The 17,417-nt window shown below is 54.8% G+C and overlaps 7 protein-coding genes across 7 annotated transcripts; 2 read left to right on the top strand and 5 right to left on the bottom strand.

Annotated features, from left to right (window-relative positions):
* Positions 1-484: 484 nt before the first annotated feature.
* Positions 485-3,031, top strand: NCS57_00709600 (Tryptophan synthase; the record flags this gene model as incomplete). Its single annotated transcript, XM_053056960.1, has 6 exons — positions 485-604; positions 714-801; positions 856-926; positions 977-1,209; positions 1,265-2,174; positions 2,228-3,031. The coding sequence occupies exons 1-6, from the start codon at positions 557-559 to the stop codon at positions 3,029-3,031; spliced, it is 2,154 nt and encodes a 717-aa protein (XP_052913155.1). The 5' UTR covers positions 485-556.
* Positions 3,032-3,227: 196 nt separating this feature from the next.
* NCS57_00709500 (uncharacterized protein) lies at positions 3,228-4,010 on the bottom strand (the record flags this gene model as incomplete). Its single annotated transcript, XM_053056959.1, has 1 exon — positions 3,228-4,010. One exon carries the CDS (start codon positions 4,008-4,010, stop codon positions 3,228-3,230), a length of 783 nt encoding a protein of 260 aa, XP_052913154.1.
* A 318-nt stretch (positions 4,011-4,328) lies between these two features.
* Positions 4,329-5,433, top strand: NCS57_00709400 (uncharacterized protein; the record flags this gene model as incomplete). The annotated part of the gene is made up of 2 exons (XM_053056958.1): positions 4,329-4,478; positions 4,531-5,433. The coding sequence occupies 2 exons, from the start codon at positions 4,329-4,331 to the stop codon at positions 5,431-5,433; spliced, it is 1,053 nt and encodes a 350-aa protein (XP_052913153.1).
* Positions 5,434-5,822: 389 nt separating this feature from the next.
* NCS57_00709300 (Aspartate aminotransferase) lies at positions 5,823-7,494 on the bottom strand (the record flags this gene model as incomplete). The annotated part of the gene is made up of 5 exons (XM_053056957.1): positions 5,823-6,272; positions 6,334-6,983; positions 7,078-7,128; positions 7,315-7,321; positions 7,384-7,494. The coding sequence occupies 5 exons, from the start codon at positions 7,492-7,494 to the stop codon at positions 5,823-5,825; spliced, it is 1,269 nt and encodes a 422-aa protein (XP_052913152.1).
* A 1,954-nt stretch (positions 7,495-9,448) lies between these two features.
* Positions 9,449-11,567, bottom strand: NCS57_00709200 (MFS domain-containing protein; the record flags this gene model as incomplete). The annotated part of the gene is made up of 5 exons (XM_053056956.1): positions 9,449-9,673; positions 9,736-9,826; positions 9,934-10,970; positions 11,049-11,140; positions 11,267-11,567. 5 exons carry the CDS (start codon positions 11,565-11,567, stop codon positions 9,449-9,451), a joined length of 1,746 nt encoding a protein of 581 aa, XP_052913151.1.
* A 1,694-nt stretch (positions 11,568-13,261) lies between these two features.
* NCS57_00709100 (DUF1992 domain-containing protein) lies at positions 13,262-14,770 on the bottom strand (the record flags this gene model as incomplete). Its single annotated transcript, XM_053056955.1, has 1 exon — positions 13,262-14,770. The coding sequence occupies one exon, from the start codon at positions 14,768-14,770 to the stop codon at positions 13,262-13,264; it is 1,509 nt and encodes a 502-aa protein (XP_052913150.1).
* Positions 14,771-15,319: 549 nt separating this feature from the next.
* NCS57_00709000 (DUF1992 domain-containing protein) lies at positions 15,320-16,994 on the bottom strand (the record flags this gene model as incomplete). The annotated part of the gene is made up of 3 exons (XM_053056954.1): positions 15,320-15,535; positions 15,586-16,227; positions 16,278-16,994. 3 exons carry the CDS (start codon positions 16,992-16,994, stop codon positions 15,320-15,322), a joined length of 1,575 nt encoding a protein of 524 aa, XP_052913149.1.
* Positions 16,995-17,417: the final 423 nt, after the last annotated feature.

Here is a 17,417-nt window from a genome sequence, read left to right as displayed (position 1 = left end):
TGTCGTGGTGATGTCGCGTGTAAGTGACGTTGGCCTCAGCGGCCATGCTCGGAGTTGCTTGGCGCATGCATAATCCTCCGGGGTGCATGATTCAAGGGTATGGCGTCCATCTGCCAACAATGAATCATACGGACCGTAAGTTAGATCCGCTAATCCATGCCATTCAAACGGCCATGTAACGTGTTTTGGTGAATACCATGTCCTCCAAACTGCCCGGAGTTGTCATCATGACTGCCGTTTTAGGCAAGTCCGGGGCCGGAGTGGGGTACATGGATGCCCGCTGCAGGGCGGAGTGTGGACGGAACATGCAGGTGCAGGCGACGTGCAGGAAGGAGCAGCGGCGGCAGGAGCTAATCGAGCCAGAGGTGTGGCGGAGAGCATTCTTCCGGAATCGGGTGGCGTAAACTTCCAGTCACAAAGGAAACTCCAGCTCGTTGATTCGCTTTCCCCGACTTTTTTCTTTTCTCTTTAAAAGAGTCCCAAGGCCATCACCTTTTTTCGAGTTTACAAGTCAAGAAAGAAACTTCTCCGACGAACAAGACACTCGATCAGAATCATGGAGGCCATCAGACAAACTTTCCAGCGCTGCAAGTCGCAGAACAGGGTCAGTTCACACTCCAGTTGCCCCTCCGCGGGGTAAAGAGACAAGAGTCACAACTTTTTTACCGGGAGCCGTAATGGACTGACAATGGGGTTTTCTGTGTTGAATGTAGTCTGCGCTGGTATCATATGTCACTGCTGGTTATCCCAAGCCTGAGGATACTCCCGATATCCTCCTGGCTTTGGAAAAGGGTGGTGCCGGTGAGTGCCTCTGGTCCGAATGACGTTGCGATTTTGGCGCTGATCACAAAAAAGATGTTCTCGAGCTCGGTGCACCCTTTACCGACCCAATTGCCGACGGCCCGACCATTCAGACTGCCAACACGGTTCGTACGAGACTTGGAAACATCAATGGGCGGGAATTGACTTGGTGTAGATTGCTCTTGACAATGGCGTCACGATCGAGTCCACCCTCGGCATGGTCAAGGCGGCCCGAGACCGCGGCCTGAAGGCTCCTGTCCTGCTCATGGGTTACTACAACCCCCTTCTCAGCTACGGTGAGGAGCGACTCCTCGAGGATTGCAAGACTTCTGGTGTCAATGGCTTCATCGTCGTCGATTTGCCTCCCGAGGAGGCCATCTCCTTCCGAAAGCTCTGCAACAAGGGCCAGTGAGTTGAACCACACAGCGAAACCCAGACTTTGATACTGACTCAAATACCCAAGCCTTTCTTACGTCCCCCTCATCGCTCCCGCTACTTCTGATACCCGAATGAAGATTCTCTGCCAACTGGCCGACTCCTTCATCTATGTCGTCTCAAGAATGGGTGTTACTGGCGCCACCGGAACTCTCAACGCAAACCTCCCCGCTCTTCTGGAGCGAGTTAAGAAGTACAGCGGCAACAAGCCCGCCGCTGTTGGATTCGGTGTCAGCACCCGTGAACACTTCCTGAGCGTCGCTACCCTTGCCGATGGTGTCGTCGTTGGCAGTCAGATTATCACAACTATCAAGAACGCCGAGCCTGGTCAGGCTCTTGCCGACATTGAGAAGTACTGCGCCTACCTGTCAGGTCGTGACTCGGAGGAGAACACCCGGGAGGTTGGCCTCGTTGAGGCTGTCGCCGGAGCCAAGGAGCCTAGCGGAGACAATGTCACTGTCGAGGCAACTGTGACGGATAACGATATCAGTGCTGAGGAGGATAGCGCCCTGGTTGCTCAGCTCGCCGCTCTGCACGGCAAGATTCCTGAGCGATTCGGCGAGTTCGGTGGTCAGTACGTTCCCGAGAGCTTGATGGACTGCCTGTCACAACTGGAGGACGGATTCAACGCCATCAAGGACGACCCTGCTTTCTGGGAGGAGTACCGATCTTACTACGAGTACATGGGACGACCCGGCCATCTGCATCTGGCTGATCGTCTGACTGAGCATGCTGGCGGCGCCAACATCTGGCTCAAGCGTGAGGATCTGAACCACACTGGTAGCCACAAGATCAACAACGCCCTGGGACAGCTCCTCCTGGCTCGAAGACTCGGAAAGACTCGCATTATCGCCGAGACTGGTGCTGGTCAGCACGGTGTTGCTACCGCCACAGTCTGTGCCAAGTTTGGCATGGAGTGCACAGTTTATATGGGCGCTGTAGGTCTACCCGCTTTCACGACTCTGTGATACAGTGACTAACAATGTTACAGGAGGATGTCCGACGACAGGCTCTCAACGTTTTCCGTATGCGACTGCTCGGCGCCAAGGTCGTCGCTGTTGAGGCTGGAAGCAAGACCCTTCGAGACGCCGTCAACGAGGCCCTCCGCGCCTGGGTCGTTGACCTTGAAACCACCCACTACATCATCGGCTCCGCCATCGGTCCTCACCCCTTCCCCACCATCGTGCGAACGTTCCAGTCTATCATCGGCCGTGAGACCAAGCAACAGATGCTCGAGAAGCGAGGCAAGCTTCCCGACGCCGTCGTGGCCTGTGTCGGTGGAGGCAGCAACGCTGTCGGCATGTTCTACCCCTTCGAGGACGAGCCCAGTGTTAAGCTCTTGGGTGTTGAGGCTGGCGGTGACGGTGTTGAGACAACAAGACACAGTGCTACCCTCACCGGTGGTTCAAAGGGTGTCCTGCACGGCGTGAGGACGTACGTCCTCCAGGACAAGCACGGCCAGATCGCCGAGACACACTCTGTGTCTGCTGGTCTTGACTACCCCGGTGTCGGTCCTGAGCTGAGCTCCTGGAAGGACAATGAGCGAGCCAAGTTCATTGCCGCCACTGACGCCCAGGCTTTCCTCGGTTTCAGGCTCATGAGCCAGCTTGAGGGCATCATCCCCGCTCTCGAGTCGGCACACGGCATCTACGGTGCTATCGAGCTGGCCAAGACGATGAAGAAGGGCGAGGATCTGGTCATCTGCCTGAGTGGCCGTGGTGACAAGGATGTGCAGAGCGTGGCGGATGAGCTTCCCAAGCTGGGACCCAAGATTGGATGGGATCTCCGTTTCTAAAAAAAAAATGATACCATGTTGAATAAGAGGTTGTATGTATGTTGTGTAGTTAGCTCCTGAAATGAGAACATGACCAAAACATGAAAAAAGATATCTTTTTCTATCTCGGGCTTCTGGGCGGTTGGTGATACAAGGGTTGTTTTGGCGTTTGATATGAGAAACAAGGGGCTTTTGGTACATATAATACATGAAACATTTATACCGTAACGTTGTCCTTTGTCGTCGTCGTCTTGAGATCGGCCTCTGCCTTGTCAAGCTCCTTGAGCAGCAGCGCCTCCTCCTCGTCCGTCAGCTCCTCAACACCCTCGAGATCCGCCAGATCCTCGTCTCCCAGCACAAACTCATAGGCCGAGGCGGCCTTGAGCTCGGACAGCGTAGAGCGGCTGCGCAGGCTCAGAGGACCAGGGGTAGCAAAGTCCAGGGCGTACTGGATGATGTCGTCCCTGTTCTCAATCTCCTTGGGCTGCATGCCCAGTGCCACCCGCTCCTCATTGAACCTCTTTTGAATATCCCTCGACTGCATCAGCAGCCAACGCAGGTTCCATCCTCCGGGTCCCAGCTCCTTTATCCTAGCGGGCTTGCTCTTGAGGAGGTACTCCTGCAGGCCACCCTCTCGGCGGATGGTCTTGAGGACACGGAGGGTTAGGCGGGTCTTGACATTTGCGTCGACGGCGGGGAGGTGGAAGCTCTTGACGTGGACGTTGGGCCTCCAGAAGCGGCGGGCCTTGTTGTTGTACTTTTCCGCGACCGTGTTGCCGAAGCGGATGCGGGCGCTGCCGTACAGGCCCCGGTTCGACTGCTTGTAGACCCGGCGCTCGCCGTAGGGGTAGGGGGGGATCAGCCGCGAGGGGAGGAGGTGAGGCTTGATGGTCTTTGTCTGCTGGGGGAGGGTCGTGCTGAATTGGCGGGTGAGGATGCAGGTCGTCGATGGTTGGAGGGCTGCCCTGAGGGCCGGCCGCACGGGGGCAAAGGATGCCATGGTTCGGGGGGCCTTGATCGTGATTATTCGTTCAAGGACGAGGCATTGGCCTCAATTGGCGTCTGGGCGGGCGGGTATCCGAATCGCACGCCGTCAGAGATCGTTCCGTCCGTATCTCTATCGTGCTCGACTTTCTTGGTGTTGAGATTTTTGGGTCCCCGCGGGCTCGGAAGTGCTTGATGTTCCGGCCCCGGAGACATGGGGGAGTAATCCAATCAGGCGACCCCACTTCGAGTTTGGAGCTTGGTTGGTGAGAGCTTCACTAACACTCCTAAATTCAATGCAAGCCTGGCTGTTTATGCTGGTGATGATTTCGCAATGACGGCTTTTCCGCCCGTGGATGATGCAGTTTTGCAAAACAATCCGGATTTTTCAAATCTCTACAACAAACTCACAAATGTCATTCTAAATCCTGATGGCTCTACAAAGGAGGACCCCGCGGCCAAGGAGCGGGCGGTTGTTCGAGAGGTAAGAATATGCACATCCTACAATGTATCGGCGATTCTGACTTGGGTTTTAGGAACTAGATCGTCGACGTCTGATCTCTGCCAAACATCACATCCTCACACGCGCTGTAGCAACAGCAACACCAAGTACACCGCCCGCGACGAGAGCTTCCTCTCGTCTTCGAGCACCACAGAACCAACAACAGCCAGACACGAGGTCTCAGCAGGCACCTACTCTTCCCGAACCGCTCCTGGACCTCCTTCTCGTCCTACCTCCCCTACTAGATGCGAGCATCCCGCCTCTCCCGCAAGATACCCTCGAGCTTCTCTTCGCCCATCCTCCGCTCTCTGACCTCGAGACACTCCTCCCAAGTCTCGCGCCTCTCATCGCATCAAACCTACGCTCTTCAGCCCTAGGTCTTGCGCGAATCGCCCACCCGACCACGAATCCATCTTACCTCCACCGCCATATCGCCTCCCTACCCAGCACCCTCTCCAGCCTCCGCTCAGACCTGACCGCCGCCGAAGCCGACCTCTCGACCCACCGCCTTCGCTCCCTCGCTACCCTAACCTCCCTCCTCCAAGCCGCCAGCCAAGCTCTCAGCATTCTCATCCGTGCCCTCGAAGCCAAGCACGGCGTTGTCGCGCGCAGTCTCGAGATTCGCGCCGCAGAGGTCTCGCTACATGCCCGCCGTTACGACGCCGAGGCCGCCATTGCTGCATCCTCGGTCCGCCGCGCCGTATACTCGCCCGAGGCGATCGCCGCACTTAAGAACTACGGCGCTCATCTGCGCGATGCCAAGAACCGCGGCGAGGAGCGTGTCCGTGGGTTGACGGCTGAGCTAGGCGAGTATGGCGTCGGGGTTGAGGGCGGTGAGGGAAAGGAGAGGATGATGCGAGAGATGTCGCGGGTATATAGGGAGATGGGACGACAGATGGAAGATATTAGAGGGGATCTTGATCGACTGAATGTATGAGAGCAATCCCTGTCATGTCTTACATCATGCCTCGGCATCAAGATGATAGACAGAGTCTCATCTCATGTATGGAAGCGTCGCCCGTTTTGTTTACAACTTTTCACTTTTCACAGCGTATACCCCTTAGAATAGCAGGTAAATAGGCACGAGGCCCGTGTCTTTTATTCAGGTTACTCGTACACATATTTTCAGTTTTCGTCTCGTCGTTATCCATCAGACCAGACAGCCCGACCTAAACCCAAGACTAGGGGGTATTTTTCAGTCCATCCAATCCCTACAGCTTTCATGACCGTAGCTGTTTTTACCCAAGGGAAGAGTCTATCAGTAGCCCTGCCAATGTCCCGTTGGATTATCCTCCACTTCCCTCCTCATTACTGTCAGTACAATATTTAACCCTTGACCTTGTAGATGGCCTCGGCGAGACGGCCGACGTTCTCAGAGGTGATACCGGCAACGGAGATACGGCCGTCCTTGGTGGCGTAGACGGAGAACTCCTCAGCGAGGCGGGTCATCTCCTTGTCGGTCAGACCAGTGTAGGCGAACATGCCGATCTGGTTGGTGATGTGGGACCAGTCGTGCTTGGAGCCGAGCTTCTCGAGGTTGTCCTTGAGGAGAGCACGCATGGTGATGATGCGGTCAGCCATCTCCTTGACCTCACCGAGCCACTGCTTGTAGAGAGTGGGGCTGTTGAGGATCTCGGAGGCGATACGAGCACCGTGGATGGGGGGGTTGGAGTACAGAGGTCGGATGAGGATCTTGAGCTGAGAGTCGACACGCTTCTTCTCGTCGGCATCGGCGCAGACGATGGAGAAGGCACCAATACGCTCACCGTAGAGACCCTATCGATTTGTTAGCACTCTGTACGATACCGAACAAAATCCGAGCATGTCCGAGACTCACCATGTTCTTGGCGAAAGACTGGCAGAGGGCAATGTTGTGGCCCTGCTCAACGAAGTAACGGACAGCGAAGGCATCCTTGTCAGTGTCACCGCTGGCAAAGCCCTGGTAGGCCATGTCGAAGAAGGCGAAGTGGCCCTTCTCCTTGACGACATCAGAGATCTGCTTCCACTGCTCCTGGCTGGGGTCAACACCAGTGGGGTTGTGGGCGCAAGCGTGGAAGAGGAAGACGCTGCCGTTGGGGGCAGCCTTGACATCAGCAATCAGACCCTCAAAGTCGAGGCCGATGGTGCTCTTGTCGTAGTAGCGGTACTGCTCAACCTCGAGACCGGCGTGGTTGAAGACAGCCTTGTGGTTAGCCCACGAGGGGGTGGGGATGTAGATCTTCTTCTCGCCGGGGAAGAACTTGGCGAGGAAAGCAGCACCAACTCGGAGGGCACCAGTACCGGAGATGGTCTGGGTGATGGTGATGCGCTCAAGGGCGGGGTTGTTGGCGCCGTAAGCCAGCTTGGCGGCGGCGGGAGCGAACTCGGGGACACCAGTGATGCCGGCGTACTCCTTGTTCAGCTTGGCCTCAACCACCTTCTTCTCAGCCTCGCGGACGGAGGGCAGGACGTAGGGCTTGCCAGCATCGTCACGGTAGGCACCGACACCTATAAACGGATCGAGTCAGATTAAGCTCGGACACAACGGGGAGCCTCCGCGGTCGGTGCGAGGGTAATGGCGTGGGGGTGACGTCGGACGTACCCAGGTTGATCTTCTTGTCGAACTTGTCGGCCTTGAAGGCTTCGGTGATACCTGGAGATAGGGTTAGCACCAATGCGCTTGGTGATGAGGTGTTTTTTCCAGCACCATTCCCCCTCTGTTCGGGGGAACGGAGTATGGAGTATGAATCATACGTACCCAGAATGGCCTGTTTTTGCGCGAAAGAAGCGATTGATTAACAACGGAGCTTGCAAAAAGCTCAAGAGCGCAGAAAGCAACTTACATCCTGTGACAAGTTAGCATGAGAAGAAACGGAAGATGCGCATTGGCAGTGTGGGAGCTTCATACGGGAGGACCCTGAGGGACGTTAGCCCAGTTAGAGGCGGCACGGATGGCAGCGAGGTTGAACTGGGCGGGACGGGCAGCCTTGCGGCTGGCAACTCGGAGAGTGGACAGCATTGTGAAGGTGGTGATGGGAGGAGGAATTGATGAAGGAGGGGAGATTGACAGAGAAGAGGGAGAAGTAGGAAAGAAAAAGGACAGGAGGAGTCAGGCGGATTAAGGTGAGCGGAGTGAGGCGATGTGATGGTGGAGGTGGGCAAAAGCGTGGTGTCTAGTCGATCGGAGCTGCACGGAGGAAGGGTAGGAAGCTCTCGGCCAATCAGGACGGGGCATATGGTTCGAGGCCCCTGCAACTGATGGGGTCTTGCTTCGGTGCATGTGCCATTCTGCAGTCCGTTCCTGCCCAGCTCGAGCTCACCTCACGGAGTCACGGCCAGTGGGCGGGCCATGCCCTGCCGTGCCCTGGAGACGGAGAAAATACAGTGGGGCTACCCCGGACATCGGCGTGTTAAGAATGGCAGTCTCAGGCGCTGCTCGCTCCCTGCCGGGCGGGCGTTTTGTCAGTCATGCCCTGTGGGCAGTTCCTTCCATCTGTGTCTCAAGTACCCAGGCGCGTCAAGCTGAGTGGTGCGCCTGAGGCGGGATGGATGTTCCTTCCCTTGTCGGCCATTGTTCCTTTTGTCCACTGTAGTTTCATTTCCATTCACCCATTCTCACGACCAATTTTAGTCATTTCCTCGTCTCATCGCCATGCGCATTGCTGAAACGAAAGCAACCGTGAATGATGGATCAACGGAACGGACAACGGAGCTCAGAACCCCCGTCGTAAATCGCCCACCTTGATCGGGGCATCAGGATCCGAGCTTCTAAAAGCCGGACCCAAAACAACAAGGGGATTTAAGATCCGGGAATCTGGAGATCTATGGAGGGTTTGCTCAACTCCCGGTCCATCCACACAGAATTCTTGGGACTCCGGCTTTTTTCTGCTTGTCCGTCTCTATTCACGCACACCATTTAACACAGCCGCCATCACCAAAACACATATTCCCGCCGGATGAGATCCGCTCTGTACCACCTGCAGACTTTCACCAGAAAAGAAACGAAGGTCTCATCAACCGTCGGGAACCGCATCCGACCCTCTCTTCTCTCTCTTCAAGCGCTTCAATACTCCGACCGCTCCGGTCTGCTCCGGCCTGTTCACCGCGCGTCCCCTTCTGGGTCTTCCGCTGGGCCTCTCGTAGCGGGTCCGCTCTCAGGATCCGCTTCCAACACCGGCCATCTCCAGACTTCTGCTCCGTTTCTCCAGCAAGTCACCTCGTACTCCGGTCCATGCTAACGCTCCCGCTACCGCCACGAAGCGCTCGCTAGCTCGCTCCTGTTGCATCACCGAACCCTTGTCGCAGCCTCTGTCTTTCTTGCCCACCTCTGCCACACACAGACCACAGACCGCCCTGTCCCTGACTGCCGGTCCCGTCCTCGTGACCGGCCCGGTTCCGTGTTGCCTTCGCAGCGTGGGATATTCATCTGACAGCAAGCCTTAACGCAAGCCTCAAGCAGGTGTCTGCGGCTGTCATCAAGGGATACGGCACAAGACGAAGCAATTTGCTCAAGAAGATATCTGATCGAATTGGTCCTTCGACACCAAGCCAGCCTGCATCGCCAAGAACGTGGGGGCACGGAAATTCCTTGGCATCGAGCGTGAGCTCCAAATAGACGCCAACCTGACTGCGCATCATTACAATTATTCATGACGGTTTCAACTAGAAATGCATTGCGACCTTTTGTCGTTTCCCCAGCCTCAATATCCAAGGTCCATGCATCAGACTCTCCATCAGACGCCAAAGCCGATGCCAAAGGCAACACCAACGCCAATCGCCGACCAAGATCCGAGATATCGCCTTGATGAGATCTTTTAACCATGCATGGCATGGTGTAACCCGCAGGTGGCACAGCGCAGGGGCTTGTCATCTGGGGTAGCTTCGCACAGAGCCATGCATGGTCGACACCACCATCTCTCATGCGCCCTCGCAACCATGGACGCATGACCATCGTTTTGTTCATCTGGTCCGAATTAGGCCTTCTCATCAGCCCTGTCCGATGGTGAATCGGCGAGCTCTTCGTAGCGGTTCATGACATTTTCTTCTACCGTCTCATGGAACACGTCTACTTCGGTCGTGGCAAACTTCCTGGCACTGATGCCTCGCTCAAAAAGCACATCGAGTTCCGCAAAGGTTCGGCCGTTCGGCTCTGGCAGGCGGAAGTAGGTGTAGATGATGCACAAGAAGCAGATACCACCCTGTTACCCTGGTCAGCAAATCGTTGCTTGTCAGAGCAGCTTGAACGGATATTTAGACTCACCCAGAAGAATCCGGCATAGTTGCCCCAGTCCCAAGCGGTAGGGTTCAGCATATACGGCGTCAAGACGCTGTTGATGATGCCAATGATATTACTATTTCCATCGGGTTAGCGAACCGAACTAACAACACGTTCATGGTTGCAACATCACTCGGGATGCTATTCCGACGACCGTTGTGGGGTTAATGTTGAGAGACTCACTAAGCGTTACGGCCCAACACGACAGTCTTGATCTGGAGACGTCGGGACGATAGCTCTCCAACGAGGGAGTAGCACACGGTGCCCACACTGAGCTGGTAAAAGAGTGCCCACACGATCATCATGCTGCCAGTGGCCAAAGATGCCTGGTCTCGATGGGCATCAGGTACTAGGCCGAGAAATCCCATGACGAAAAGCATGGTGCAGAGACCACAGAGCCCGTAAAGATATAGGGTTCGTCGGCCAACACCGAGCGTCATCAAAGACCAAGCGCCCAGCACGCCAACCATGTTGATGGCGTACTGGCCGAGGGCAAACGAATACGCCTTGTCAGCTGAGAGACCGGCCTGCTCGAGGAAGTAAGTGGAATAGTTGGAGAAAGAGTTGCCGCTCAAGTTCTGTATCGCCCAGATCATGCAAACGATCTCGGTTCGACGAAGATCGACCCCTCTGAAACAATCCCAGTATGAGGCACCGGCAGTCATCTTCTCCTCGAGGGCAGTGGTGTGCACCATCATGGCAATGGTCTCGTCGGCGTCAAAGTCGGTTTCGCGGTCGAGGCTGGTTAGACGCAGCAAGGCCTGCTTGGCCTCCTGGTTACGACCCTTTCGGACGAGCCACCAGGGCGATTCAGGAGCAAAGAAGATACCCGCGCAGAGGGGCAACGGCCACATCCACTGCAGGGCATAGGGGATACGATAAGCCCACTCATCGTTACGGTTGAGCATAGAGCGAATAACGCCAATACCAATCTCCTGGCCAAGACCCCAGCAGAAGTTGACATAGGTGGTCAAGTAGCCACGGAGAGCCACAGGGCAGACCTCGGATGCATAGGTGATGGTGAGAGTCTGAAAGATACCCCACGGGATACCGCACAGAATCTCAGCAACGAGCAGGGTCTGGACGTTCTGGGCGGTAAAGAAGATAGCCGTGAAGCCGGCGACACAGATGAGGCAGGCGCATACGGTGTATCTGTACCCAAGGCGCTCTGAAACCCAGCCGTTGATGAATAGGCCGATGATTTCACCGCAATTGGCTCCCTAGTTAGCAGACTGTCAGCAACTACTCTTCTCTCCGAGAGCGAGGACACGAGGATATAGGACGAGTGTCCAACTTACATTGCTCAGACCGGCTTGCCAAGCGGCGGGAACCTGGTAGGTGCCGTCGTCGCCAAGAACACCATACTTTTTGTTGAACTGGGGGAAAGCGTCTAATGGCAAGTGTCAGAAGATGGCTCAACTACATGGTGGAGTACTGATGGTAGTGATTGTGGGTGGGTATCCCAGATTGTGTTCGGGAACGAATAGATCGTGGACAAGGGGAGTGGGAGGCATACAAAAATTGTTGACGAGACTAATGTCATAACCCTCCATTGCGATACAGGTGGAGATAAGGATACTCCAGAAGATGGCCTTGGGGTAGAGCTTGATGCCCTGACGAAGGGTCATCTTGCGCTCCTTGTGAGCGGCGGCACGAGCATGCTCGATGATGTTATGGTGTGTCTTGCTGGGATCGGAGCTGTCAAGCGCGGCCGACTCGTCAACGGCCGAGTCAATAGCGGCCGAAGTATCGGCAGGCGTCTTTGACGGCGGGGCGTCGGCCGGGGCTGGCGACACCTTGTCTTGGTTGTCGGCCATGGCTTTGCCTGGTCAAGCCTGCAATGGGTAGGAGGACTTGACAAGACAAGCTCTGCCAAGATGGTGCTGTGGCTCAACTGACGGGAACTAAGAGAATACCAGTCTTGGATGGCTCAGAAACGCCGATGAGATCGAGTGTCAGTCAGGCCTGAGGCAGACTGTCTGAAGAGCTTCAGACAAGTGAGAGAATGCAAGACCAAGGATGGGACTGCACTCGGACTGATAAGGTCTGGAGAGACCAACCAGGATGAAGCAACGATAACCAATGCGACTGCACAAGGACGGTAGCAGCACTCACCATTGACAGCGGCAACGAACAAGCAAAGCAAGAAGAAGGACACAAGGAGGTGAGGAAAGTCTGGGCCAAAGTCTGATGGGGTCGGGAGGAGCCTTTCTCTGGGAAATTATGGGGCCCCGAGGCCGACGAGTTTTGCTCTAGGGGCGGATTGTCGGCCCCAAGCGGGACGAACCATGGCCGGCCGAGTCGGGACAGAGACGTTTGCTCATTTCGGACGGCCCAGTATGTGACTTGTCTCTTACTAAGAGACCGGGACTCATGAGGCCATGAACCGTGGGCAGAGGAGAGGTTGGGTTCAAGGTGCCATGCATGTGCAGTCCATGTCCAAGTGGGCCGTTCCCATCTTCACTCGCAGATGGCCGGGGTCTCGGTGTTTAACGGCTGAAGTTTATGGGCGATTAAAAGGTGAGCAAATTAGAGCTTTTTGGACGCCTTCTTTGTCGTCTGGGTGTCCCAAGCACTCTTGAGCATGGTCCACCCAAGGTTAAACCTTTTACAACATGCTTATTGGCAACCTTCTTCAACATGTATCACGCGAGAAACACACCGTCAATTGAAGATATGCGGCTCCGCTTCCCTGGTTGCATGGCGGTCTCGGCGTTGACGCCCAGAAACTAAGAAAGATCAGCAGCCACTCAGCGTTGTCGAACCTGAAGTCATTGAACAGTTGGAGAGATTCCCATGGCCGTGGTAAGGCCGGGCGAACTTCACACCAAACGCGATTTTTTACGCCCTGTGGCAAAACACGCATTGAAGGACAGGATTTGCACTCCGAGGTCGCGAAGCCTCGCTTTACAAACATGCAAGGGCTGTTCCATCAATAGACCACATAGGGGCCGGTCTAGACTTTGCTATGACCAACACAGATGGAATCGCGTGGTGTTGGCGAGAGTTGGGGTATTGGGGTATCCCTGCTCACGGGCATTACTCCAACGCTCGGAGATCAGTCGAATTGGAGCAGACAGACTCTATCGTCCATCCTGTGTCTATGTGAATGGTGTTCCTCAACCACCAACAAGACCTAAATTGGCTAGCTAGCTTGATCGATACCGGACGGGGCATCTGGGCCTTGCTCACGACGGCGTCATGTGGGGGTTCATGGCCGTATGGGGAAGTGGTGGAGAGACTGCGTTGGTTATCAACTTGTCAGGTCTCGATCTGCCCCTTGATCGTATTGTATCCTGATCATGCTGATACCGAGGGTTGATATAAAAGGTGGACGTGATTGCTGAAAGTGCTCTCTCTTCCGACTCAAGCAGAGATATCTTTTAGCCCCGATGAACACTATTTGTTGGACATCTTCGTAACTCCCTGTTACACATGTCATTCTCGTCATACTGTCGTGTAATGTACATTCTTACATCCATCGTGAAATAATATCTATTGTCCAACCCCTTCAGTCCTTCTTCCACACATCCCTCCACCACTGCTTCAGCCCATACGCCTTTTCCTCCGCCTCGACGTGAACCCTGACATTGTCCCCCCTCCCGGCCAGCGATTCAAGTAGCCCTGTCTGCTTGGCCCTCTGACCAGTACCCCCAAGTGATCTTGCTGTTCCACCCGCCGCGCGGTCTCGAATCTCGCGTGCAACCGTAGGCGCCACATCAGCAAAGCAAGAGTTGAGCTCCCGCTCGAGAGCATAATAAGGCTTCTTTGCCAAGTCCGGCGCCATGAGGTTGTAGCTCCGCGCCAAAGTGTTGAGATGCTCAATCGTGAGCTTGTGATATGCGTGCTCGGCCTGTTCCCATGCTGCATCACGGAACGGTCTTCCTACAACTGGTGGAGCTTCTTTGATCCCCTCTTCTTCAACCCTCTTCCGCGCAACCGGGTTGTGAACTTCTTCGGCGGCGGCATACTCCTCCGCCCTCCGCATCTGCTCCTGCAACGTACCGCCCCTCGAAGAAATCATCCTCGCCGCATATCTCCGCCAATCATTCCTTAACCTTGCCCGAAACGCAGTCGCTGCCTTGACGAGCTCCTGTTGCTTCTCGATCCACGGGGGCACCATGTCCTGTCGCTGAATCATCTTGTTCATGATGTACTCTGTCGTGTCAATGAAGGGGTTGTCGGCCCTCGCGTCTCTTTCAATACCTTTGCCACGGGGAATGTTTTTGAATTGACCCCGAGCGATGGCGTTCTCGATACGCTCGTTGGCAAGCGCCGCTAGCCCGCTGATGGTGTTTGGCAGTGCCCTCGCCCCTGGTTCGAACCTCTCCCGTAGCTCTTTTCGCCAAGCTTCCTTCTCTTCCTCGCTCAGCCCGTTTTTGGCCTTATCCTTCGCTCCCATGCCGACATATGTAGACACCCTATCCCTTGCCGTGGCAACCTTTTGCCCCGGTGACCGAGTAGGCTCCCTTTGAAGCCGCATATCCACCGGCGGCGGCTGATACTTGCCCCTAAGACCAGGAGCAAGCGGCTTTTTTGCGTCATCCAGCATCCTGAGCACCGTGTCTGCCGTGTTCTCCTCCCCCGTCCAAGCCTGCGCCGAAGCAATGTGTCTCGTGCCCTCGCCCGCTGATGACGATAGACCAGCCTCCGTAAAGGCGCCCGCATGCTCCGACTTGAACTTGGCATCGGCAATCTTGCTCAAGAGTCTCTCCTTCAACTCCTCAGAGAAGCCCGCATCCTCAACTGCTCGGCGTCCCGCTCTTCCGCCGGTGAAAAGGGCTTCCTCGGTGGCTTCCTCTAATCGTCGAGCCATTGGGCCCAGCTCCTTCTCGGACTTGGGCTCTTCTTTCTTGACTTCTTCATTTTTAGTTGATTCCTCTTGTTTCTGACTCTCATCTTGAGGTTTGCCGGCTTGGGATAAGAACCGGGCGAGTGGCAATGGTCCTGGTTGGCGAGAAAGCTGAAGACATCGCCGGCAAACAAAAGGCGTCCGACGGAGAGATAGAGCTGCATTCATGGTCTCGTGTAACAAATGAACAAATAGTTGAGAAATGAAGAGAAATCAGATTAAAGTGAAGCCGGCAATGCTGAGTTCCAGTCTGCATCAAGGTCGCGATCATGACAAGAAGTTGATGTCGGCAATTTGGCTTAGTCAGCCCTCATCTACCCTGAAAACGCCTCACGCCCACAGTTGCCATGGATCTTCTTGGCATGATTAACATCGCCTTGATGAATTATCTGTTGAAAAAGTCGGCCTAGTTATAAGACGATAACTCCATCTGCCTACACGATTGAATCAGTTCCCTTTTTTGTCCTCCCCATGCCACACACAACTCAGCTTTGTTAAATATTTGCACCAAAAATGGATCCCTTCTTCACCGTGACACCTCCAGCAAAACGCGCCTCAAAGGAAGTGATAACATGCGACAATCACCGCCATGGCAAACACCAAGCCCATCGAGGGACTCGCGTGGAATGATGCATCCTCCTCCTCCTCCTCTTTGCCTTCTTCCTTTTCTTCTGGGTTGTTGATAATGTCTTCCTCTGAAGGGTCAGGCCTGATCTTCTAGATACTGCTGCTGTTCCCATGGATCTCGCCACTCGCAATGTCGACTGTAGCTGTAAGACCCAGTACCTCGCCATCTTTGTCCAGGGCAGCGGCTCTTGCAAACTTGGGGTGAGAAAACCCTTCGAGCAGGATCTCCGTTTCAAAACCTGTGCGAGTCGAGTTGCCGATGACCTTGCGAGAAGCTGTCACGTTCTTCTCGTCCTCGCCAGCGTACTGTCATTGTCAATACCGAATCAGCCAACTGAGATTGTGAAATGACTTACCACCTCCCATCTGGCCACCTTGGTATCGCCATTCCACGAAAGATAGATGGTAGCATCCGTTGTCACATTTCCTGGGGATACGGATGCAATTGACGGGCCCCATGGTGGTCGGCCATCCCAATCCATCTTCCACGCGCGGTAAACCGACATATCCATGTCCACCTGATCTTCATGATCATGAGGCATCACCCCTCGTTGGATGTCCATGGCCATTGTTCCGTTGGGAAGATGCTCCGTGATGCCAGGGTTTGCGCCCCAACCAACCAGGAAATTGCCATTGTCCAGGCCTTGAACGCTTCCCCCAGAGCCAGACGAGATGCCTTGAGGATGGTAAAATTCGTGTAGGAGCTTTACTGTCATCTCTTCGTAGTCGAGTTCCACAACAACCCCACGAGAGCAGTTACCTTGACTGCAAGTGCCCGTCTCCCGAACCTGGTTGTCGAAGAAGCTGAGCCGACTCTCGTTTCCCTGGACAAACCTCGCATTGTACTGGTGGGCAAAGTTTGTTGCGTTTCCGTCGCTGAGGTCTTTGAATTGATTTCGTTTGCCCCCAAGAATCCACCGCGGGTTGAGATCCTCTGCTCGAAGGAGGGCGATCGCTGATAGTGCCCTTGATGACACCAGATAGTGGCTGTCTTTAGTCTGTTTGAATAGTGAGAATGCTTTAATCAATCTGAGAAACAAACTCATACCTTGAACACGCTGTCCAAATGGAACCAGTCAAAGCCTTCGCCTCCCCTGAAAGTCGTCTCGGGGTTGTATTCGAGCAAGGTGTCGTTCAGGTTAAAGTGATTCGACGCTCTCCACACATTGGTGACGCGGTTTGTTTCAAGTTCAACCTCCTGAAAGACGGAATCGCTGAGCCACCCATCCATCGCTCCCCCAAGAGCCGTCAGATTGAATCTGACGTCTTGGTACACCGACATGATGGCAGTTCCCGTGGTGGTGAATTGAAACTCGTGGATGTCAGCTTCAGTTCCACCCAGACCGTCCACTGTGACTGTCCATTTCTTCTGGTACGTATTGTCAAAGATGTGGCAGAACCCCCCCTCGATGAAGGTGAGGTACTGGAAACCCTGTCTCTCCTGCGCGCGGGCATCGAAAGCTCGCTGGTACTTGAGATCGGCATACACCAGGCTGAGATCCTTGCTCGAGAAGATGGCGGGCCCTCCTTTGCCTCTATACTCCAGGGTCAAGAAGATATATCCTGAGTTGTCGATGAGATTCGGGTCAAACGTGTTGACCTGGAACAACGGGGCAACGATATCCGAGGACTGGAAGGTCTGAGAGGGGAATTCGCCAAGATAGCCGCGATTGTAGGCTTCGAGATCGCCAATGAGAGGCTTGTCGGCAGACACAAAGGCGGAAAGAAGAGCAAGGGTGGTGGCCGAGGGAAGTGAGGAGCGCATCTTGAGAGATAAGTCAGAGTGACTCGACGTGAATGGAAGGTCCAAGTGGTGCAGCCAGCGAAACAAAGGGTAGAGGTCCAAGAAGACTCCAAAACGACACCAACTTCAATGTAAAGACAGGTCCAAGACTCAAGTCGTCAATTTCGGTGATGTAAGAGGGGAGTTGGGGTGGCCCGCAGAGAAGGTGAGGTCACTTCTTGACGTTGAGGTTGCCATAGAAGGCAGTCATGCTTTCTCAAACAGGCCCAAGATTCTCTCTCCAATGCCCCATGTACCTGCCGGCAGGATGCGAGGATGCAGAAACAGCAAGAACGCTCTACTGACCATACCCACTCGGAGGCAGAATCTCTTGGTTAGAAGGGACCTTGATGAGTCTTGGTGTAAAGATAGTTGAAAACAGTTAGAATGTGTCCTAATTCGGGA

This window comes from Fusarium keratoplasticum, chromosome 5 (genome assembly GCF_025433545.1).
Source record: "Fusarium keratoplasticum isolate Fu6.1 chromosome 5, whole genome shotgun sequence".
NCBI classification, from domain to species: Eukaryota; Fungi; Ascomycota; class Sordariomycetes; order Hypocreales; family Nectriaceae; genus Fusarium; species Fusarium keratoplasticum.
This window is presented reverse-complemented; position numbering and strand designations above follow the sequence as displayed.